This window comes from Salmo salar, chromosome ssa19 (assembly GCF_905237065.1).
Source record: "Salmo salar chromosome ssa19, Ssal_v3.1, whole genome shotgun sequence".
In the NCBI taxonomy this organism is placed as follows: Eukaryota; Metazoa; Chordata; class Actinopteri; order Salmoniformes; family Salmonidae; genus Salmo; species Salmo salar.
The window spans coordinates 9,182,271-9,207,198 of NC_059460.1; the positions used below are offsets into that span (position 1 = coordinate 9,182,271).

The following is a 24,928-nucleotide window of genomic DNA, read 5'->3' on the forward strand; positions in this document are numbered from 1 at the left end:
GGTGAACAGGCAGTGGCTCGGGTGGTTATTGTCCTTGATGATCTTTTTTGCCTTCCTGTGACATCGGGTGTTGTAGGTGTCCTGGAGGCCAGGTAGTTTGCCCCTGGTGATGCGTTGTGCAGACCACACCACCCTCTGGAGAGCTCTGCGGTTGTGGGCGGTGCAGTTAACGTACCAGGCAGTGATACAGCCCTAACAGGATGCTCTTGATTGTGCACCTGTAAAAGTTAGTGAGGGTTTTCGGTGACAAGCCACATTTTTTCAGCCTCCTAAGGTTGAAGAAGCGCTGTTGTGCCTTCTTCACCACACTGTCTGTGTGCGTGGACCATTTCAGTTTGTTGTGATATGTACACTGAGGAACTTAAAACTTTCCACCTTCTCATCTGCAGTCCCGTTGATGTGGATAGGGGGGTGCTCCCTTTGCTGTTTCATGAAGTCCATGATTATACTTTTTGTATTGCTGACATTGAGTGAGAGGTCATTTTCCTGACACCACACTCTGAGAGCCCTCACCTCCTCCTTGTAGGCTGTATTGTCATTGATGGTAATCAAGCCTACCACCTACCACGCCGTCTACAAACTTGATGATTGAGTTGGAGGCGTTCATGCCCACGTAGTCGTGGGTAAACTTGGAGTACAGGAGGGGGCTGAGCATGCACCCTTGTGGGGCCCCAGTGTTGTGGATCAGCGGAGTGGAGATGTTGTTTCAGGAAGTCCAAGATCCAGTCGCATGGGGGGGGTTTGGAGGGAACTATGGTGTTGAATGCTGAGCTGTAGTCAATGAACAGCATTCTTACATAGGTATTCCTCTTGTCCAGATGGAATAGGGCAGTGTGATGGTGATTGCATTGTCTGTGGACCTATTGGGGCAGTATTAATTTGAAGTGGGTCTAGGGTGACAGATAGAGTGGAGGTGATATGACTAGTCTCAAAGCACTTCATGATGACAGAGGTGAGTGCTACGGGGCGATAGTCATTTAGTTCAGTTACCGTGGCCTTCTAGGGAACAGGAACAATGGTGGCCATCTTGAAGCATGTGGGGACAGCATACTGGCATAGGGATTGATTGAATATGTCCATAAACACACCAGCCAGCTGGTCTGCGCATGCTCTGAGGACGTGGCTAGGAATGCCGTCTGGGCCGACAGCCTTGCGAAGGTTAACACGTTTAAATGTTTTACTCAAGCCGGCCACCGAGAAGGAGAGCCCACAGTCTTTGGTGGCGGTTCGCGTCAGTGGCACTGTATTGTCCTCAAAGTGCGCAAAGAAGTTGTTTAATTATTCTGGAAGCAAGACGTCGATGTCCGCGACGGTGCTGGTTTTCTTTTTGTAATCCGTGATTGTCTGTAGACCCTGCCACATACATCTCATGTTTGAGCCATTGAATTGCGACTCCACTTTGTCTCTATACTGACACTTTGCTTGTTTGATTGCCTTACGTAGGGAATAACTAAACTGTTTGTATTCGGCCATATTCCCAGTTGCAGTGCCATGATTAAATGCCGTGGTATGCGCTTTTAGTTTTGTGCGAATGCTGCCATCAATCCACGGTTTCTGGTTAGGGAAGGTTTTAATAGTCACAGTGGGTACAACATCTCCTATACACTTCCTAATAAACTCGCTCACTGAGTCAGCGTATACGTTGATGTTGTTATCTGAGGCTACCCGGAACATATCCCAGTCCACGTGATCGAAGCAATCTTGAAGAGTGGAATCCGATTGGTCAGACCAGCGTTGGATAGACCTAAGCACTGGTGCTTCCTGTTTAAGTTTCTGTCTATAGGAGGGGAGCAACAAAATGGGGTCATGGTCAGATTGCCAAAAGGATGGCGGTGGAGGGCCTTGTATGCATCGCGGAAGTTAGAGTAGCAATGGTCGAGTGTGTAACTCGCTCATGTACTGCAATCGATATGCTGATAGAATTTAGGTAGCCTTGTTTTCAAATTAGCTTTGTTAAAATCCCCAGCTACAATAAATGCAGCCTCAGGATATATGGTTTCCAGTTTGCATAAAGTCCAGTGAAGTTCCTTGATGGCCGTCTTGGTATCCGCTTGCAGGGATTTATACACGGCTGTGACAATAACAGAGGAGAGTTCTCTTGGGAGATAATACGTTCGGCATTTGACTGTGAGGAATTCTAGGTCAGGTGAACAAAAGGACTTGAGTTCCTGTATGTTGTTACAATTACTCCATGAGTCGTTAATCATGAAATATACACCCCGCCTTTCTTCTTACCGGAGAGATGTTAATTCCTGTCGGTGCGATGCACTGAAAATCCCATTGGCTGTACTGACTCCGACAGCATGTCCGAAGCTAGCCATGTTTCCGTGAAACAGAGTACGTTACAATCCCGGATATCTCTTTGGAAAGCAACAGTTGCCCTAATTTTGTCGGCTTTGTTAACTTGGGATTGGACATTAGCGAGTAATATACTCGGAAGCGGTGGGTGGTGTGCATGCATCCAAAGCCTCACGAGAAGACCACTCTGGCACCGTCTAATCCGGCGGCGTTGTTTTGGGTCGGCTTCTAGAATCAGTTCGAATGCCCTTGGAGGTGCAGACAAAGGATCCGCTTTGGGAAGGTCGTATTCCTGGTCGTAGTGCTGGTTCTGCTGGTAAATTGACGTCTCTCTGATATCCAATAGTTCTTCCCGACTGCATGTAATAACACTTAAGGTTTTCTGGGCTAACTATGTAAGAAATAATACATAAAAAGTTTTTCCCATTCTTCTCTGCAGATCCTCTCAAGCTCTGTCAGGTAGAATGGGGAGCATTGCTTCACAGCTATTTACAGGTCTCTCCAGAGAGGTTCGATCGGGTTCAAGTCCGGGCCACTCAAGGACATTCAGAGACTTGTCCCAAAGCCACTCTTGCGTTGTCTTGGCTGTGTGCTTAGGGTCGTGTGCAAGGATCTCTCGATACTTTGCTACGTTCATCTTACACTCAATCCTGACTAGGCTCCCAGTCCCTGCCGCTGAAAAACATCCCCACAGCATGATGCTGCCACTACCATGCTTCACCGTAGGGATAGTACCAGGTTCTCCCATCTCCACAGAGGAACTCTAGAGCTCTGTCAGAGTGACCATTGGGTTCTTGGTCACCTCCCTGACCAAGGAGCTTCTCCCCCGATTGCTCAGTTAGGCCGGGTGGCGAGCTCTAGGAAGAGTCTTGGTGGTTCCAAGCTTCTTTCATTTAAGAATGATGGAGGCCACTGTGTTCTTGGGGACCTTCAATGCTGCAGACATTTTTTGGTACCTCTATACCAGGCAGTGTCAGAGGAAGGCCCTAAAAATTGTCCAAGACTCCAGCCACCCTAGTCATAGACTGTTCTCTCTGCTACCGCACAGCAAGTGGTACCGGAGTGCCAAGTCTAGGTCCAAAAGGCTTCTTAACAGCTTCTACCCCCAAGCCATAAGACACCTGAACAGCTAATCAAATTGCTCATCATTGATTGAATGATTAGCAATTTGATAAGCTGTTCAGGAGTCTTTGACTAGAACAGTCTATGACTGGGTGGCTGGAGTCTTTGACAATTTTTAGGGCCTCCCTCTGACACCACCTGGTATAGAGGTCCTGGATGGCAGAAAGCCAGTGATGTACTGGGCCGTACGCACTACCATCTGTAGTGCCTTGCGGTTGGAAGCCGAGCAGTTGCCATACCAGGCAGTGATGCAACCAGTCAGGATGCTCTCGATGGTGCAGCTGTAGAACTTTTTGAGGATCTGAGGACGCATGCCAAATCTTTTCAGTCTGCTGAGGGGGAATAAGCTTTGTCGTGCCCACTTCACGACTGTCTTGGTGTGTTTGGACCATGATAGTTTGTTGGTGATGTGGACGCCAAGGAACTTGAAGCTCTCAACCTGCTCCACTACAGCCCCGTCGATGAGAATGGGGGCGTGCTCAAACCTCCTTTTCCTGTAGTCCACAATCATCTCTTTTGTCTTGATCAAGTTGAGGGAGAGGTTATTGTCCTGGCACCACAAAGCCAGGTCTCTGACCTCCTCCCCATAGGCTGTCTCATCGTTGTTGGTGATCAGGCCTACCACTGTTGTGGCATCGGCAAACTTAATGATGGTGTTGAAGTTGTGCCTGGCCATGAAGTCATGAGTGAACGAGGAGTGCCTGGCCATGAAGTCATGCGTGAACAGGGAGTACAGGAGGAGACTGAGCACGCACTCCTGAGTGGCCCCTGTGTTGAGGATCAGTGTGGCGGATGTGTTGTTACCTACCCTTACCACCTGGGGGTGGCCCGTCAGGAAGTCCAGGATCCAGTAGCAGAGGGAGGTGTTTAGTCCCAGGGTCCTTAGCTTAGTGATGAGCTTTGAGGGCACTATGGTGTTGAACGCTGAGCTGTAGTCAATGAATAGCGTTCTCACATAGGTGTTCCTTTTGTCCAGGTGGGAAAGGGCAGTGTGGAGTGCAATAGAGATTGCATTATCTGTGAAGTATTTACAGCGGTTTCCCGAACTGTCCTCCACACAATACCCTATAATATCAAAATGGAATTAAGTTTTGAAACATTTTTACAAATTAATTTAAAATGAAAAGCTGGAATGTCTTGAGTCAATAAATATTTAATCATTTTGTATGGCAAGCCTAAATAAGTTCAGGAGTAAAATTTGCATAAGAAGTCGCATAATAAATTGCATGGATTCATTCTGTGTGCAATAATAGTGTTTAACATGATTTTTGAATGACTACCTCATCTCTGTACCCCACACATACAATTATCTATAAGGTCCCTCAGTCGAGCAGTGAAACACAGATTCAACCACAAAGACCAGGGAGGTTTTCCAATGCCTTGCAAAGAAGGGCACCTATTGGTAGATAAGTAAAACATAATAATAATAACAGACATTGAATATCCCTTTGAGCACGGTACAGTTATTAATTACAGTTTGAATTGTGTATCAATACACCCAGTCACTACAAAGACACAGGAGTCCTTCCTAACTCAGTTGCCAGAGAGGAAGGAAAACGCTCAGGGATTTCACCATGAGGCCAATGGTGACTTTAAAACAGTTACAGAGTTTAATGGCTGATCGGAGAAAACTGATCAACAACATTGTAATTACTCTGCAATACTAATGTAATTGACAGAGTGAAAAGAATGAAGCCTGTACAGAATGCTAATATTTCAAAACATGCATCCTGTTTGCAACAAGGCACTAAAATAATACTGCAAAAAAATGTGGCAAAGCAATTAACTTTTTGGCCTGAAAACAAAGTGTTATGTTTGGGACAAATCCAATACAACACATTTTTATTTTATTTATTTTACCTTTATTTAACTAGGCAAGTCAGATAAGAACAAATTCTTATTTTCAATGACGGCCTCGGAACAGTGGGTTAACTGACTTGTTCAGGGGCAGAACGACAGATTTTTACCTTGTCGGCTCGGGGATTCAATCTTGCAACCTTTCGGTTACTAGTCCAACGCTCTAACCACTAGGCTACCTGCCGCCCCAACATTAAGAGTACCACTCTTCATATTTTCAACCATAGTGGTGGCTGCATCATGTTATAGGTATGCTTGTAATTGTTAAGGACTGGGGAGTTTTGCAGGATAAAAACATTTATGGATTGGAGCTTAGCACAGGCAAAATCCTAGAGGAAAACCTAGTTCAGTTTGCTTTCCAACAGACACTGGGAGATGAATTCACCTTTCAGCAGGACAATAACAGTTTTGACTTAAAATTGGCTTGAAAATCTATGGCAAGACTTGAAAATGGCTGTCTAGTAATGATCAACAACTGTCTTGACAGAGCTTGTAGATTTAAAACAAGAACAATGTCCAAATATTGTACAATCCAGGTGCGCAAAGCTCTTAGAGACTTATCCAGAAAGACTCAGAGCTGTAATCACTAGCAAAGGTGATTCTAACATGTATTGACTCAGGGGTGTGAATACTTATCTAAATGAGATATTTCTGCATTTAATTTTCAATACATTTGCAAAAAAGGTTTAAAAACATGTTTTCACTTTGTCATTATGGGGTATTGTGTGAAGATGGTTGAGAAAAAAAATATTTAGAGAGAGAGCGCGAGAGAGAGCGAGAGCGCGAGAGTGAGAGAGAGAGCACGAGAGTGAGAGAGAGTGAGAGAGAGAGAGAGAGAGAGAGAGAGAGAGAACGGTGTGCTAGCACTAGCCCCATGCAGTTAAACAGCAGTGGGTGTAATTTCGTGACACTTCATAAGGAGGTGTGGGAAAGCTGTAAAACTCCCTGGTTTAATCTGGGCGGCCATTTTGTAACCTGGGGGCTGGACATGTAAGTCATTCATCACACGCTGAGCACACGCTTTAACACACAACACATGTAGCGCTGCTGGCTACACTGCCACAGCAATATCGTAAAAACTACCACATCCAAGAAAAAAATGTCTACAACAACAACAAAACTGTTCCAACCACGGTATCAAGGAATAAGGAATTAAAAAGATCAGAACAAGCACGATGGTTGCAGTTCCGAATGTGCTTCCTCTCTTCTCTGTATCTCCTCCGTATCCCAGTCTCGGTGTATGTGTGACTCTCTCCTCCATACCTCAGTTTTGTTGAGTGTGTTATTCTCCAGTTGGAAGGTCTTGATGTCTCTCTCCAGACAAAGGATGGTTCTGTCTCTAGTCCTCAGCTGGCTCCTCAGATCCTCTACCTCAAGGTTAGGGCTCATAGGGCTGCAGCAGAGAGACGTAGAGGTATGTTGACTTCAAAATGGGATTTACAAAATAATTTCAAAGGCAATACAGGCACAGATATGGTTATCCTCAGACAGATCTGTCAGTTAACTACTATTTTTAGAACTTAAACCCAATGTTAAACACAGATACACACACAAACTCAGTTGGGAGACGCCTGTGAGCTCGACAGCTGTCAGAGGTGTCGGCATAGGGAGAAGATCGACAGACGGATCTCACCACACACTCCCAAAGTCACCAAGCTCATATCAAATTTGGATGTTAAATATTTCTAAAGTTGTACAAGCAGAGACACGCACACACACACACGCGACACACACACACACACACACACACACACACACACACACAATCAAGAAGAAACAGAACAGAGTTGTGAATCCTGCTAAACTCATGAGGAATCAGACATGCTGGTAAGAAAGAAATTGACTGATAAGAACAAGATGATGATTTCTGTTCTGATTTCACCAGACAAAGTACATATATTAGGAGGCAATATACCAGTCAGACATTTATTATATCAAATATTCAGTGCCAAGTTTTAGTCCTCAACTTCTCAAAAGAGCCAATTTATCTGTCTTTTTTTTAACCTATTTCTAGAGGTTTTTTATCCACCATTTCCCAAATAGCCAGAATTTCATCTCAATTATCTACAATTTCATTATCTTGTCTGACCTAGCTGCCGTTCTACGGGTGGAAATCTCTGGAAATATAAAACCACCTGAAATGTGGAACAGGATACTTGAGAAAGGACATGTCTGAAATGAGAGAGTTGAATAGAGAAATGGGCCGGTGAATGGGAAGTAAGTGCAGCCAATTTTGGGGCTATTTTGTGAAACAGGGCAGTTTTTCTAAGGACTGTAGATTGTCCCAGGGCTGAAACACTCTCACATGCTGGGATAAGAGAGCCTGTTTATCTGGGCTCTGACACACGCACGGACACAGGCTTGCATATTCACACACACACACACACACACACACACACACACACACACACACACACACACACACACACACACACACACACACACACACACACACACCATCTCTGTCTCCTTGAGCATGCCAGTCTAGCTCAGACACAGGGACAGTGGTACTGTGGGTATCTTTGCACCAGACCAGGACTACAGAGCTTTACTGCACCTGTATCCTTATCATCTACATCTAATTAACCTGCATTATGTCATCACAGAACTCTTCAATACTCTGGTTATATATATTGAAACAGCGTTGAAAATAAACAACAGGCTATATCTTTTTTTCCCTTCTCATATTTTTTTAATATAAAGCCAAATTCAAGAGAAAAGGCATTCCCTGTTGACATGAAATGAAACCGTTTTTTTCCCCCCTAACAAAATGGCCTGGCAATTTCATATTTTCAAATCATGAAAATTGCACCCTGCATTATCGATAAATGCACAAGCAAGTTAGGGCAGAAAATGTATCCCGCTAAACTGTAGCATTCGTTAAAGGCTTATATGTTTTGCCGCTTTTGTGAGGGAATACAATTTGGCACACAGCTATCGGTCTGTTAGGAACGTCCCATGACTATTATATAAGAAATGTGGGCTGTACATTGAGAGAAAATGATAAGTGTTTAATAAATTACATTATGCCATGAGGAGAGATGAGGGAAAAAACTCAATTTAGAACCATGAGTGTTATAATGATTATTTACAGGGCTGAGAGACGGACAGGGAAAGAGGATATTGGTGTGTGTTGAAACAGCCTCTCGATTTTCTCAACCTGTCACTCAGAGTTATTATCCAAGCCTAACACAATTAGCTATGAATATGCAATAATAACATGCAAATTGCCACCACCCCTCGGCGTGCGTGTGTGTGTGCGCCTCCAGGGCAGTAATCTTTGGTTCTGTAAATCCATTTTTTTCTACATCATTACAGCAGCAAGGCATAATTCATCAGAATGACACACACACATAAGCACATGCACAAACAAAGACACACACGTGCCAGGGTTAATATAAATCCTGGCAGGTTGTTATTAACCATGTGTGTGTCAGTGGTGACACACACACCACACTGAGCCCTCTCCTCTAGTGTGTCCCGAGGGTGATGTTAGACACTAGCGCTGAGCTGCCACTCCTATTAACCCCTGTGTTAATGAGAGCAGCCCTGCCAGGCAGACAGATGGCACAGCTGCCACCCTGCCACACACTCGTACACACATGCACACTTCCTCGTGTCTCCCTTCCATAAGCCAAATGCGTTCTCTCCTCACCGTCTCCTCCACCCCTCCCCCTCCACCCCTGCTGTCCCCCAGCTGGTGAGTTGTGACATCTGCTGGGCCGGGACACGACTGAGCATCTGGCAGCAACAGAGAGAGGGAAGAGGGAAGAGAGGGAGGAGGGAGAGCGTAGCGCTACTGACAGCAGGGGAAGGAGGGATGGAGGGAGGGAGAGAGAGAGAAGGAGAGAGGGAGGAAGACACTCTCGATCACAACAGAAGAGGAGGGATGTGAGAGAAAACAAGAAAAGGAGAAAGAGGGATTTATTTTGACCATCCATGACAGAGAAAAGAGACTTAGCCTTCTGCAATGTTTAGCTTTAACTATGTTCAACTACTCATTTGACAAACATTTTAAAAAGTATAGGCTTTTCAATTACAATTTAATATTTTTTTTCCTGAGACATTTTCTGTATGGCATAACAATGTGTCTCTGCCGTACTTTTAAAAGATAAACAGTCGTAAATAAAAAGTTATTTTGTGGATCTGCATAGAGAAGTGTACATACATCGTGTGTGTGTGTGTGTGTGTGTGTGTGTGTGTGTGTGTGTGTGTGTGTGTGTGTGTGTGTGTGTGTGTGTGTGTGTGTGTGTGTGTGTGTGTTAATGACTGTGGCAGCTGACAATATAGAGTTCACCGTATCCACACTGACCCACTGTACTGCTAGGTATTGATTTGTTAGCTTGGCCTAATAACAGCAGAACATACACACACAGCCAGGACCTAAGAATGTCAATACAGGAAGAACAAGTGGTATCTATCTCTCCTGGTTCCCTCAGGGGGAAAATAAATCTCTCTTTTACCACAGTGACATACTGAGCCTGGGGAAACATATGGCTCATCACTGACTTACTGTACATTATCATTCATGTTAAATTTTCCTTCTTCCTCCACTTTGATAAAAACATACCGTACAGTATTCTTGTCCACTGAAGATTCATAGCTGTGTTTCTTCATTTAAATGGATAGCATGGTTCCAAGAAAGGTTCAGATAAGACATGAAATGATGCAGGTAATTTTCCTTATTATTTTAGCACTTCAACAACAACAAAAAATTCCACTTTACTTACAGTATTGAGCACATACAGTTGAAGTCGGAAGTTTACATTTACATTTTACATTTACGTCATTTAGCAGACGCTCTTATCCAGAGCGACTTACAAATTGGTGCATTCACCTTATGATATCCAGTTTACATACACTTAGGTTGGAGTCATTAAAACTTGTTTTTCAATCACTCCACAAATTTCTTGTTAATAAACTAGAGTTTTGGCAAGTCGATTAGGACATCTACTTTGTGCATGACACAAGAAATTCTTCCAACAATTGTTTACAGACAGATTATTTTACTTATAATTCACTGTATCACAACTCCAGTGGATCAGAAGATTACATGCACTAAGTTGACTGTGCCTTTAACCAGCTTGGAAAATTCCAGAAAATGAGGTCATGGCTTTAGAAGCTTCTGATAGGCTAATTGACATCATTTGAGTCAATTGGAGGTGTACCTGTGGATGTATTTCAAGGCCTACCTTCAAACTCAGTGCCTCTTTGCTTGACATCATGGCAAAATCTAAAGAAATCAGAAAAAAAATTGTAGACCTCCACAAGTCTGGTTCATCCTTGGGAGCAATTTCGACTGAAGGTACCACGTTCATCTGTACAAAAAAATAGTACGCAAGTATAAACACCATGGGACCACGCAGCCGTCATACCGCTCAGGAAGGAGACGTATTCTGTCTCCTAGAGATGAACGTACTTTGGTGCGAAAAGTGCAAATCAATTCCAGAACAGCAGCAAGGGACCTTGTGGAGATGCTGGAGGAAACAGGTACAAAAGTATCTATATCCACAGTAAAACGAGTCCTATATCGACATAACCTGAAAGGCCGCTCAGCAAGGAAGAAGCCACTGCTCCAAAACCGCCATAAAAAAGCCAGACCACGGTTTGCAACTGCACATGGGGACAAAGATCACACTTTTTGGAGAAAAGTCCTCTGGTCTAATGAAACAAAAATAGAACTGTTTGGCCATAATGACCATTGTTATGTTTGGAGGAAAAAGGGGGACGCTTGCAAGCCGAAGAACACCATCCCAACCGTGAAGCACGGGGGTGGCAGCATCATGTTGTGGGGCTGCTTTGCTGCAGGAGGGACTGGTGCACTTCACAAAATAGATGGCATCATGAGGAGGAAAAATTAGGTGGATATATTGAAGCAACATCTCAAGACATCAGTCAGGAAGTTAAAGCTTGGTCACAAATGGGACTTCCAAATGGACAATAACCCAAGCATACTTCCAAAGTTGTGGCAAAATGGCTTAAGGACATCAAAGTCAAGGTATTGGAGTGGCCATCACAAAGCCCTGACCTCAATCCCATAGAAAATGTAAAGGCAGAACTGAAAAAGCGTGTGTGAGCGAGGAGGCCTACAAACCTGACTCAGTTACACCAGCTCTGTCAGGAGGAATGGGCCAAAATTCACCCAACTTATTGTGGGAAGCTTGTGGAAGGCTACCCGAAATGTTTGACCCAAGTTAAACAATTTAAAGGCAATGCTACCAAATACTAATTGAGTGTATGTAAACTTCTGACCCACTGGGAATGTGATGAAAGAAATAAAAGCTGAAATAAATCACTCTCTATTATTCTGACATTTCACATTCTTAAAATAAAGTGGTGATCCTAACTGACCTAAGACAGGGAATTTTTACTCAAATTAAATGTCAGGAATTGTGAAAAACTGAGTTTAAATGTAGTTGGCTAAGGTGTATGTAAACTCCCGACTTCAACTGTATAAATTATTAGCATGATATTATAAAGATATAAAAAAAATAATCTCCAGCCCACTCTGTTTTACCATACCTGAAGGTTATTTTATCAAATAAATTATTAAATAACTGAAAATATGATATAAATAAAATCTTAACAAAGTTTATATAAATGGAACTAGATGAAAGGCACACACACACCTGGTGCTACCCCTGAGGGTAGTGGTGTGTGTTCCAGTGTGTTGTGTTTAATGTTGATGCTGGTGGCAGGTAACAACCCAGAGCTTCATATCCACCCGCTGCTTTCACACACCGCTACTGTTATTGCATTTCATTTGATCACATTTACCTCATTTATTTCATTCTTTTCTTGATTTGTCACTTTTTTACACATATCCATCACACTCTCTTCAGAAGAGAACAGTAAGTATTGTTTCATTTATTTAATTCTACATTATATTACCTACTTTTGTTGAAAATAAAGTTTTTTTGTTTTTTATTCACAGATAGTTTTTATTATTGGATGAATTAATAACATGTTTAACTAGATAGAGAGACAGAAAGGGAGAGAGGGAACGCAGGAAATGGAGCCGCACTACATTCTGGGTATAATGCAAATCGCTTTGCATATCGCCGTGGGGACAGCCTTGTTGCCGTGGCTCCCCTGGTGTTACAGAACCCCCTATAGACCGACCCCCTCACCAGGTACCAGCCTCATCCCTCAGGTGAAACACAGTCCACTGTGGAGAAGAAATCTCATTTTCTTTTCTAAGAGAAATGATCACAGCAACCCAGGTGGAAAAAAAAGCAACTTCATGTGCTGTTATGTAGACATCTATAGGCATGATAATGCCTTGAGGTGAGTTACGTTGAGAGGTTAGTTTGAGGCTTCCTAACTTACGTATGAGTCGAGGTTTCAATCATCTTCTCCAACGAGCCTGTCCTTAGAGTGACCCCAGAAACCTGTCACATAACAGAGGGGAAAAAACCATGGGGGAAAGAAAGGAAGAAAATTAAGTCCTAGTTAAAGTCTAAAGCTATCCATCAGATTTATAACAGTTATAATGTAAGAGTTATTAACGGGGGCATGGATGGATCAGCAGACTCACATTAGCTCTCTAACGGTCCCACTCAGAAATAGCAAAACATGGACAAGATGAAAGCAGATACTTGATGAAATATGATTATGCTAATAACATTTAGTTATGCATCATTCTCTACGGGGATTAAATCAAAAACGTTGACGCAATCTCTGACATGGAATAGAGTTGAACTGAAAGGAGTTAATTCAGACTAAAAAGGAGAACACACACACAAACACTTCAATATCCGTACACACAGAAGTCTTTGATTTTTCCATACAGGGTTCATCCTCTGATCTACTTTGTCCACTACTGTATGTTCACAAGCCCTTAGAATCATCAGAACAGTGAAACACCCAAGAAGACATGCCTACTCAAAAAGCTGTATGGAAGAACGTGTGGACATTGGACAAATGTTGCCCAAACAAACAAACATAGAAAGCTCCATGGGAAAACACAGTACGTAGACAATAGTCTGACTCTGGACTGAAAAGACTGACGTGCTATACTGTTCAGTACACGTTTCCTCAGTAGATAAAGACATGTCTGCACTTTGATATCTACTGTACAAACAAGGACAATGTAACAATTAGTTTTACAGACCTTCAGACTGTATTCAGTGTGTGTGTGTGTGTGTGTGTGTGTGTGTGTGTGTGTGTGTGTGTGTGTGTGTGTGTGTTTGTGTATATGTGTGTGTGTGCGTGATAGAGGGAGACACTCGCAGCGCTGTCTGGGGGTGGAAGCTGTCGTTGTCGTGCCGACGGTAGAGCTGGTGAAATACGACCCAGCATGCACTCTATCGCCGCGGTGACAGGGGTCGCTCTGGGAAACGGAAATCAATGCTGACGGAAACGACTCACAGGTCAGCAGGGTGTGTGTGCGCGCGCGAGTGAGCGAGAAAGAGAGAAATTGCCTAAGTAAGGCTGTGCTTATGCCCCCGCAAAGACACACACACCAACTTGAGAATTTGTGAATTGGTGATCCACACTGAAAATCCAATCAAATTTTATTTGTCACATGCGCAGAATACAACAGGTGTAGACCGTACCCTGAAATGCTTACTTACAAGCCCTTAACCAACAATGCAGTTTTAAGAAAATGAGAGTTAATGAAATATTTATTAAATAAACTACATTTAAAAAAAGTACCACAATAAAATAACGAGGCTATATAGAGGGTACCGGTACCGAGTCAATGTGTGGGGGTACAGGTTAGTCAAGTTATTTTGTACATGTAGGTAGGGGTAAAGTGACTATGCATAGATAATAAACAGCCAGTATTTAAAAAATATATATAACCTTTATTTCACTAGGCAAATGAGTTAAGAACAAATTGTTATTTTACAATGATGATGACCTACCCCGGCCAAACCCTCCCCTAAAGCGGACGACGCTGGGCCAATTGTGCGCCGCCCTATGGGACTCCCGATCACGGCCAGTTATGATACAGCCTGGGATGGAACGAGGGTCTGCAGTGATGCCTCTAGCACTGAGATGCAGTGCCTTAGACCGCTGAGCCACTCGGGAGGAGCAGCACTGTAGCGGGGGGAGGGTCAATGTAAATAGTCCGAGTGGTCATTTGATTAATTGTTCAGCCGTCTTATGTCTTGGGGGTAGAAGCTGTTAACGAGCCTTTTGGACCTAGACTTGTCGCTCTGGTACCGCTTGCCGTGTGGTAGCAGAGAAAACAGTCTATTACTTGGGTGGCTGGAGTCTTTGACAATTTTTTGTGCCTTCCTCTGACACCGCCTAATATAGAGGTCCTGGATGGCAGGAAGCTTGGTCCCAGTGATGTACTGGGCCGTAGGCACTACCCTCTGTTGAACCTTACGGTCGGATGCAGAGCAGTTGCCATACCAGGCTGTGATGCAATCGGTATGGATCCTCTCGATGGTGTAGCTGCAGAACTTTGAGGATCTGGGGAGCCATGCCAAATCTTTCCAGTCTCCTGAGGGTGCCCTCTTCACGATTGTCTTGGTGTGTTTGAACCTTGGCGATGTGGACACCAAGGAACTTAAATCTCTCGACCCGCTCCGCTACAGCCCCTTCGATGTGAACGGGGGCGTGTTTTGCACTCCTTTTCCTGTAGACCACAATCAACCCCTTTGTCTTGCTCACGTTGAGGGAGAGGTTGTTGTCCTGGCACCATTCTGCCAGGTCTCTGACCTCCTCCCTATAGTCTATAGTCTCATCATTGCTGGTGATCAGCACGCACCCGAGGGGCTCCTGTGTTGAGGATCAGCGTGGCACCGTTGCCTACTCGGCAGCCCGTCAGGAAGTCCAGGATCCAACTGCAGAGGGAGGTGTTAATTCCCAGGGTCCTTAGCTTACTGATGAACTTTGTGGGCTCTACGGTGTTGAATGCGAAATGACCAGATAGAGTCCAGTCCATGTCCATTAGGTTAATATTTCATGTATGCTGTACGAGGACTCTGTGTGCTGTTATTCTAATGGATGACTGCTTTTAGGTCACGGCCCAAGGGTAGTATTGTCTTGAGGTAAACAACAAACAAGCAAGCATGAAATATCCTGAAATTCTGAGCTGCATTCATTCGTGTCTTTAAAAAATATATATTTAAGTGACATTAGCTTTCCTGACCAAACCAAATCATAAACAGATTCTAGTTCACTGCCATTGTAAGGGCTAAAGTGTTTTGCGTGAATGTATAGGTGTGTGTGTGTGTGTGTGTGTGTGTGTGTGTGTGTGACGTCACCAGTTTTCAACAGAATAAAACATTCACACATTCCCCTTATAATTAAATCCAGTCTCCGACAACAAGGTGACCCCACAGACACAGAGGTCAGGGTGTGTGTTTGTGTGTGTGCACGCGTGTCTTAGCACGTGTGTGTGCGTGTTTGCAGGGAGTGTGTGCACCTTTTTGTGCATGTGTGAGCCTTCAGAGGTCAGTGGATTACAGAGCATACTATGTGTATATGCCTGCCCTGCTCAATAGTAGGAGCTTTGACCCTGTTCCATTATTAAGGTAAGTAGTACACCATGCCAGTGGTTCCCAAACTTTTCTATGGTATGGTCAGATGACATGAAAATAGAGTGGTGGGTTTGGCTTTGAAAAACAGAAGCATATGGAGAAAATCTACCTCATACCTACTGTAAAATACAGTGGTGGATCCTTGATGTTATGGGGCTATTTTTGCCAAAAACCTGATTGCCTCTGCCAGATCGCCTCTGCCAGATCGCTGACACTTGGCCACGAGTGGATCTTCCAGCATGACAATGACCCCAAGCACTAATCAAAATCCCAAAAGAAAATGTTTAATTGACCACAAAATCAACATTTTGCAATCTCAGTCTCCAGACTTGAAGCCCATTGAAAACCTGTGGTTTGAATTGAAGAGGGCAGGCCATAAGAGCAGATGAAGGATATCAAGGATCTGGAAAGGTTCTGTATGTAGGAATGGTTTAAAATCCCACCCAACGTGTTATCCAATCTCATAAAACATTATTTGGTAGTATTTGGTTTTGACCCCCCATATGGTCTGAACACAATACTAAAGTAGCCATGTAAACAGAGACAGACTGCAAATGTGTTCATGAATGAAAGCGCCAGTCATTTAGATAAATCAGACAGCAATGTAAATGAATAATAAGAAATAAAACAACATTAGCTGATTAACTATGTATGTATGAGAGAGTGGAGGAGTAATTTACGGGCAGTGGGGCCTCGGTGTCCGGAACAGGTCCCCCGTTCATGTGTGTGATCCTTCACAGCAGGTCTACGGCTTTATGAAAAGGTATGCAATCTCTGGTAATGAGATGTGTGAAGGTTATGACCAGGGTAAACTCATTTGTTAGAGGGACGGACCGCACAGGGTGTGTGTGCGTGTGTGTGTAAAGCGAACACCACTCCATCATGAAAAAAAGGGCTATGGAGATGAAATACTATTAAAGTAATGGTCAGCAGCACACACACACACACACACACACACACACACACACACACACACACACACACACACACACACACACACACACACACACACACACACACACACACACACACACACACACACACACACACACACACACACACGCACGCACGCAAACGCACACACACACACGCACACGCACGCACGCACGCACGCACACACACACACACACACGCACACACACACACACACACGCTTGTACAAACGTGCAACATTGACGTCACATCACACAGATTACTTTCCATGATCAGTTTTAATACAAATATATCCCGATGAGACATGGTCCCATTCCTTCCTTCCCTAATCCACTACTGATAGGACACTGGGCTAGATGGGGTTCCTTTCAGAGTCGTGGTCATAAATGATAGGACACTGGGCTAGATGGGGTTCCTTTCAGAGTCGTGGTCATAAATGATAGGACACTGGGCTAGATGGGGTTCCTTTCAGAGTCGTGGTCATAAATGATAGGACACTGGGCTAGATGGGGTTCCTTTCAGAGTCGTGGTCATAAATGATAGGACACTGGGCTAGATGGGGTTCCTTTCAGAGTCGTGGTCATAAATGATAGGACACTGGGCTAGATGGGGTTCCTTTCAGAGTCGTGGTCATAAATGATAGGACACTGGGCTAGATGGGGTTCCTTTCAGAGTCGTGGTCATAAATGATAGGACACTGGGCTAGATGGGGTTCCTTTCAGAGTCGTGGTCATAAATGATAGGACACTGGGCTAGATGGGGTTTCCTTTCAGAGTCGTGGTCATAAATGATAGGACACTGGGCTAGATGGGGTTCCTTTCAGAGTCGTGGTCATAAATGATAGGACACTGGGCTAGATGGGTTTCCTTTCAGAGTCGTGGTCATAAATGATAGGACACTGGGCTAGATGGGGTTTCCTTTCAGAGTCGTGGTCATAAATGATAGGACACTGGGCTAGATGGGTTTCCTTTCAGAGTCGTGGTCATAAATGATAGGACACTGGGCTAGATGGGTTTCCTTTCAGAGTCGTGGTCATAAATGATAGGACACTGGGCTAGATGGGTTTCCTTTCAGAGTCGTGGTCATAAATGATAGGACACTGGGCTAGATGGGGTTCCTTTCAGAGTCGTGGTCATAAATGATAGGACACTGGGCTAGATGGGGTTCCTTTCAGAGTCGTGGTCATAAATGATAGGACACTGGGCTAGATGGGGTTTCCTTTCAGAGTCGTGGTCATAAATGATAGGACACTGGGCTAGATGGGGTTCCTTTCAGAGTCGTGGTCATAAATGATAGGACACTGGGCTAGATGGGGTTCCTTTCAGAGTCGTGGTCATAAATGATAGGACACTGGGCTAGATGGGGTTCCTTTCAGAGTCGTGGTCATAAATGATAGGACACTGGGCTAGATGGGTTTCCTTTCAGAGTCGTGGTCATAAATGATAGGACACTGGGCTAGATGGGTTTCCTTTCAGAGTCGTGGTCATAAATGATAGGACACTGGGCTAGATGGGGTTCCTTTCAGAGTCGTGGTCATAAATGATAGGACACTGGGCTAGATGGGGTTCCTTTCAGAGTCGTGGTCATAAATGATAGGACACTGGGCTAGATGGGTTTCCTTTCAGAGTCGTGGTCATAAATGATAGGACACTGGGCTAGATGGGGTTCCTTTCAGAGTCGTGGTCATAAATGATAGGACACTGGGCTAGATGGGGTTCCTTTCAGAGTCGTGGTCATAAATGATAGGACACTGGGCTAGATGGGGTTCCTTTCAGAGTCGTGGTCATAAATGGAAAGAACCAAGGGAAGTAAGAAACGATTCAATACTGTCGAGAAGGGGGGAGAAAGGATATCTACAGTTCCAAGATAGGAAAAAATAAACAATGGAGGAAAAGAACAAGGGGGGAAAAGGAGTGTGAGGCTGAAAGTGGCCAGTCAAGGTCAGAGAAGCAATTAAGTCCCAAATCAGGTCAGACGTTTCTAGACCTTTGTCCTCTAATGCTGCTCCTTCCATCCTCCTCTCTCTGTGTTCCCTCCTTCCTCATCTCTATCCTCCTCCTTCTCTCCTGTCTGTGTTCTCTCCTTCCCCTACTCTGTCCTCCTCCTCTCTTCCCACTCTGTCCTCCACCTCTCTTCCCTCTCTCCACCCTCTCCTTCCCCCCCACTCTGTCCTCCTTCATACCTCATCCTCTCCTTCCCCCTCTGTCCTCCTTCATACCTCCTCCTCTCCTCCCTCTCCTTCCCTCTCTCCACCCTCTCCTTCCCCATCTGTCCTCCTTCATACCTCCTCCCTCTCCCTACCCTCTCCTTCCCCCAATCCGTCCTCCTTCATATCTCCTCCCTCTCCTTCCCTTTCTCCACCCTCTCCTTGCCCCACTCTGTCCTCCTTCATACCTCCTCTTCTCAATCCTCATCTTTTTCCCCTTCCTCCCTCCTGTAAGAAAATAGCCCTCTCTTTACACACTCATCCCATCTTTGGCTTTGTTTTAAGATGGAGAGGTGGAATCAATGTGGCATGGAAGAAAACAAAGGAGAGGCCAACATGAATCATCAAATGATGTAAAGGGGATTGAAAAATAAAACATGATGATTGCAGGAAGTAGCCAGTCTTATTTACACAACCTGGATGTATTTGTCCTGTAAGAAAAAAGTAGACAAAAACCCAATACATGGTTCTATTTGTAGTTTGGTAAAGTCATTTTCATCAGTCATTTCAATAGGTTGTTACATGTTCATAACCATTTCCAGAATACACTCAACTGAATGTAGCCTCATCACTGAAACAAACAAATTCCTGCAATGTTTCTAGAATCCCTTTTGTAAAATCTCCCGTGGAGAAGTATAGCCCAACGCAGGGCTAGCGTTTTCCCTTCTACTCTGTGAGAAGGGAACGCTCTCTGTGTCCATCCCGTCCTGATATATGAACAGAGGTTTATAAGGGCAGGCCAGTACATATGTAAGTTGGGCCTTATGGTTGACCTTACAAAGCACTTAGTCCCCCCCAACCCTAGCCAGAGTAATGCTGCCTGGCCTGCTACAAGCCATTTATTCACCTAACCACCGTCAAGACCACATCAATCAGCATTAGGAACCCTCTGTCTTTCTCGCTATCGCTCATTAGTTCATTCTGTCTCTCGCTCTCTCTGCGTAGCTCGTTCATTTGTTCATTCTCTCTCTGACTGCAGTGTCCATTTCACCCCCCCTCTCTCTTTCTTTGTCAGCAAATCTCTCTCTCTTTCTTTGTTAATTGTCTATCCCCATCTCTCTCTTTTTTCCTCCTTACAGATATAGAGTGGTCCCTGAGCCCTAACCTTTTATTGGCACCTCTATTGATTTTAATTAGTCTAATTAGTTCATTATTGCAGGGTTCAGGGAGGCCATCCATTACAGACCATCCCAGAGTTAATATGCTAATGATTCCGATCAATTATCACTCAAAGCTAAAGTCATTAACAACCGTATTAGCATAATCAACGATCGCAACCCCATGACCCCTTTTGTTCTCTCTCTCTCTCTCTCTCTCTCTCTCTCTCTCTCTCTCTCTCTCTCTCTCTCTCTCTCTCTCTCTCTCTCTCTCTCCCTCTCTCTCTCTCTCTCTCTCTCTCCCTCTCTCTCTCCCCCTCCCTCTCTCTCTCCCTCCCTCCCTCCCTCTCTCCCTCCCCACCTATGGAATCTACAGAGGTTAGTAATTTCTATGGCTGATGTCTACAAGCCATATGGCTGTCACAGGGTTTGACAGATGCAGAAGAGACAGAAAACCTCTGGGATAGGGTGTCCTCTCTCCGGTCATCCAAGGACCCAAGCTGGAGAAATGCTTTTCCTCAGAAAGAGGGGATGGGAAAGGAATAGGTTAAGAATGGTGGAGAAGAGCAGTACAAACTTGCCTCTAGACAGTCATCTAAGGTCAGTTTAGTATTTTCCTCCCTAATTGTTGAGGTTAGGATTAGGGGTGATTCTAGTTTTAGGCCTAAGGGGAACTGCTACCCTAAAGGCATGGGATGGGATAGGACTAGGATGGTCATTCTGGGGTGGGAAAGTGGGAGTGATCAGTGGACAGAATCAACGGATCAAAGAGGGATCGACTGATCCCTAATGACCTGTTCCAATCTCTACTGATCTCCCCTGATCCCTCAGTGATCTGAACTGTCCTTTACTGCCCCCAGGGCCAGAGCCAAGCAGAGGGAATTAACATTCACACATGATGCTTAGGAAGAAAAATTAGCTTTGATAAGACTATTTGTTTATATGGAGGGAGTTAGGGTGGAGGGACAAAGATTGAGAGACAAACAGGGAAGAAGACAGCTAGGAGAGAGAGAGAGACGAATATTATGACTTACGACCAAGGTGTGTTGGTGTCTCGCTTGTTGGATGAAGTTTGTGAGGGAGTCCATGTCAGTCTTCAGGTCCTGGTTCTCAGAGCGCAGACTATACACACTCTCCTCCAGAACCCTCCTCTGCTGCTCCAGACCCTGACAAAACCACATAAAGAAGTACACTTCATCCACCGGATCATATAATAATGATATGCTAATGCTTTCTTCTACAAATAGGCAATACAAACTCGAGCACAGAAAATAGGCTTCTTCAGTAATTCACTGAAGTATGGAGAGAGTGGATTGATGTGTAGCAGCTCATTTAAAAAACACCACAGGACAGAAAACTCTGTTAAAACCATTACAACACAACATTACTGCTACTTAAATGAGAAAATATATTACAACCATTCAATCAGGCATTGCCTCTCATATTACACTGCTCATTGCATAGTTTACATTGTAGACTAGCACATAAGTAGCTCTAAATGCTCAGCAATCGGTTTAATTTCCAATTATGGACATCAGTAGAGGGATGCCTACCCAACAGGCAGGGGGACAAGTGTGTAATATTCTGTTTGGCACAGTTCATTCCTTACTGACAATCTAATTGACCACCGGATCCACTCTACAGAGACTAGAGAACATCAACAGAACTTTATACCTCGCCGAATGACTCGAAATCTAGTTACCTGACTAATAAACCAGAATAAATGTGAATAATGCTGTATTATTTGCTGCAGTGTATTTGTTAGGTTACTACACATACTGTTGTAAGTTGTATAACTATACACTTTTAAGGAAGGACTGGTATCGTTCCTGGAATATAAGCACTTTATTAAAAGGATCTAAATAGTATGTTAGTATGCTGGGATGACAGAACAAATGGACCTGAAACAGAGAACAGAAGTCTGTACTAGCCCATAGCCAGACAAAGGCAAGGGGATAGAAGATGGACTTCTTATTGGATGGACACTAGTCTGGGATCATTCTAAAACATGCATTTTGGGGTGAGAATTCAGCCAATTACATTTTGATTTGATGTGCAAGAGCCCTTAAGACAGGTGTATATTCATCCATATTGTTTCTGTATTTATTAGACAATCAGTGAAGGGCTAGATGTCTTCACAACTCAACAACAAACACAACAGACCTATGGAAACACAGTCTGTCATTGTCAATGGAGTTAGTTTACCCCTCAAGAAACAGCACCAACACAACATTTTACATTTACATTTTAGTCATTTAGCAGACGCTCTTATCCAGAGCGACTTACAGTAGTGAATGCATACATTTCATTTCATTTTTTTATTTTTTGTACTGGCCCCCCGTGGGAATCGAACCCACAACCCTGGCGTTGCACACACCATGCTCTACCAACTAAGCCACAGGGAAGGCTGAAGTGAACCACTCAATATATGGTTATTCATTAATAACTAAAACATATAGATCAGCTATGTGCATGCTAAACAGAGGTCACTAGAAACATAATGAGAGAGATAGTATTCATATTTAATGGATCAAGGATTTAGGCCCACACACATGATCAGGGGTTATGAAGGTTACGATCTCTGTCTTACAACACACTGCTAGCCCTACTGCTCTCTGAAAAGATCCTTCAATCATTCCTGAGAAGGAACCACATATCTTTGATTCATTTTCTACAAGGGCAAATCACATTTTCACTAATTAGAGATAAAAGGACAAAGGAAGAAAAAATCGTACATTTGAAAAGGAAAACGGATAGAAAGAACTACATCTCTCTGACCTCAGAGTTCTATAAAAACGGCGCCGTCTGACCACTTGACCTTTCCTGTAATGCTTGGTAAGTGATGTGTGTGATAGAATAATATAACGTGATTAGTGTTGTGTATGTAAAACTCTCTCAGGAGACCAGAACGATAATATATGGTATTCTAGAACACCACAACACATACAATACCATAAGGTCACTATGGTGACCATCTTGTTTACACAATCTATTCTAAAAAAGAAGAAGAAGAAAAAGAAGAAGAAACCACATATGTATTCAGCTTTTTACATCTGACAGCTAAAGCATATTATATCACAGAGAATAATGCCCTATTGGAGTCTTAAGGAAATGGATTAACCAGGAGAAAGGCAAGCCTATTGAAGTTCTCAACCTGTGAATTATAATTAGGATACTATTGCTCACTATGAATGGTATTGTGAAGCTTTTTACCTGAAGGCCCAAAGTTCGGTATTATTCTCTGCCTGTCTGGGGGCCTTGAACGAAGCTTCTATGGTCACAAAGACATGCATCTCAGCCTCATACTCTCATAATTATATTGTTACATTTCTCTATTGGGCTGTTTTGTTAAGAATAAAGGCCTTTCTCAACAACTGTGTTGCAATCTTTTCGTCTGAATTCCCCAAAAATACAGATTCCGATTTTGGCACACTAAACCATTTACACCAAGTCCGATGCACATACATTTGCATAACGTCACCAACGCTGCTGCGGTCATTCTCAGTGGCAATATGTTGTTCAAAGTGACCTAGAGAGGATGCAGCAATGAGAGAAAGATCCTATAGCCTACTACCGGAAAAATAAAATGCTACTGAAAATATTAGGATAGGCTATTCATCCTATAGGATGAATCATGAAAGGAGCTTGGCTACGTTTTATTTAGTTGCACCCCATTTAATGAGAGGAAAGGGAAAACTGGCACGTTGTCATTGCTCGCACATACAGTATGCTGCTGACCATCAGGATGCTTGCTACCTACAGTTATCTTTCTATCTGATTAAAGAGATTAAGTCCAGACAGGTTGGGCCTATTTTAGGCAACTTTCTGAATGGACATAGAGAATTAGCGAACTCCTACACGCACACCCACCCACCTAAAAGGACCCATTATTAATTAAAGAGGCCTGCAGCACATCTCACTCAGACACAAAATCACATTTCTCCTTTCCCAAAAATGTATTAAACACCTTGCCTTAGCTTCACATCCTTTCTGTAGGATATCAAAAATGAGTCTACATTATAGGACAATGCTAAATTAATAGCCTACTGTATCATAAATTGACAAGTAAAGTTTCAAGGGGGAGATATAGAGACAGCTGTGATATAGGCTATATGAATCTAAAATTGACAACCATTAGAAAATAGAAACGCAACCTGTCCATAGCCTAATTATCAGCCGTTCACCAATTTTAGGAAAGCAATTGGTGGTTATGTTGACACTACATTTGAATTTGAGTGCTTTATCTAAATCTGTGCAACCACTTACTGATAAGGGTCAGCTCCGATGGAATGTTTCATGGTTGTTTACAGCACAAGTGGTCGCTTAGATTCACTTTAGCAGTCCTATAATACACAGCCTAATAGAGGGGTCTCCAACCTTTTCTAGCATGAGAGTTACTTAAAAAAACTAATAAAATGTTGTGATATACAGTTGAAGTGGGAAGTTTACATACACCTTAGCCAAATACATTTAAACTCAGTTTTTCACAATTCCTGACATTTAATCCTAGTAAAAATTCCCTGACTTAGGTCTATTTTAAGAATGTGAAATTTCAGAATAATAGTAGAGAGAATGATTTATTTCAGCTTTTATTTCTTTCATCACATTCCCAGGGGGTCAAAATGTTACATACACTCAATTAGTATTTGGTAGCATTGCCTTTAAATTGTTTAACTTGGGTCAAACATTTCGGGTAGCCTTCCACAAGCTTCCCACAATAAGTTGGGTGGTTTTTGGCCCATTCCTCCTGACAGAGCTGGTGTAACTGAGTCAGGTTTGTAAGCCTCCTTGCTCACACACGCTTTTTCAGTTCTGCCCACAAATTTTCTATAGGATTGAGGTCAGGGCTTTGTGATGGCCACTCCAATACCTTGACTTTGTTGTCCTTAAGCCATTTTGCCACAACTTCAGAAGTA

At 43.5% G+C, this 24,928-nt stretch overlaps 1 protein-coding gene across 8 annotated transcripts in view; it reads right to left on the minus strand.

Moving 5' to 3' along the window:
* The window catches only part of LOC106578416 (trichohyalin), a 123,671-nt gene that overhangs the window by 92,980 nt on the left and 5,763 nt on the right, over positions 1-24,928 (minus strand). For 5 of the 8 annotated variants that reach the window (XR_006760675.1, XM_045702055.1, XM_045702056.1 and 2 more), the window contains exons 3-6: positions 21,047-21,178; positions 12,607-12,668; positions 8,933-9,076; positions 6,541-6,670 (exon numbers count right to left, since the gene is read on the minus strand). Coding sequence is in view for 7 of the 8 variants with exons in the window: in XM_045702055.1 (XP_045558011.1) it covers positions 6,541-6,670; positions 8,933-9,076; positions 12,607-12,668; positions 21,047-21,178 (468 nt within the window). In the remaining variant the exon portion in view is untranslated. Of the gene's footprint in view, positions 1-6,540; positions 6,671-8,932; positions 9,077-12,606; positions 12,669-21,046; positions 21,179-22,790; positions 22,883-24,928 lie in introns of those variants that run through there. The other 3 variants (XM_045702058.1, XM_045702053.1, XM_045702054.1) reach the window with 3 other exon arrangements.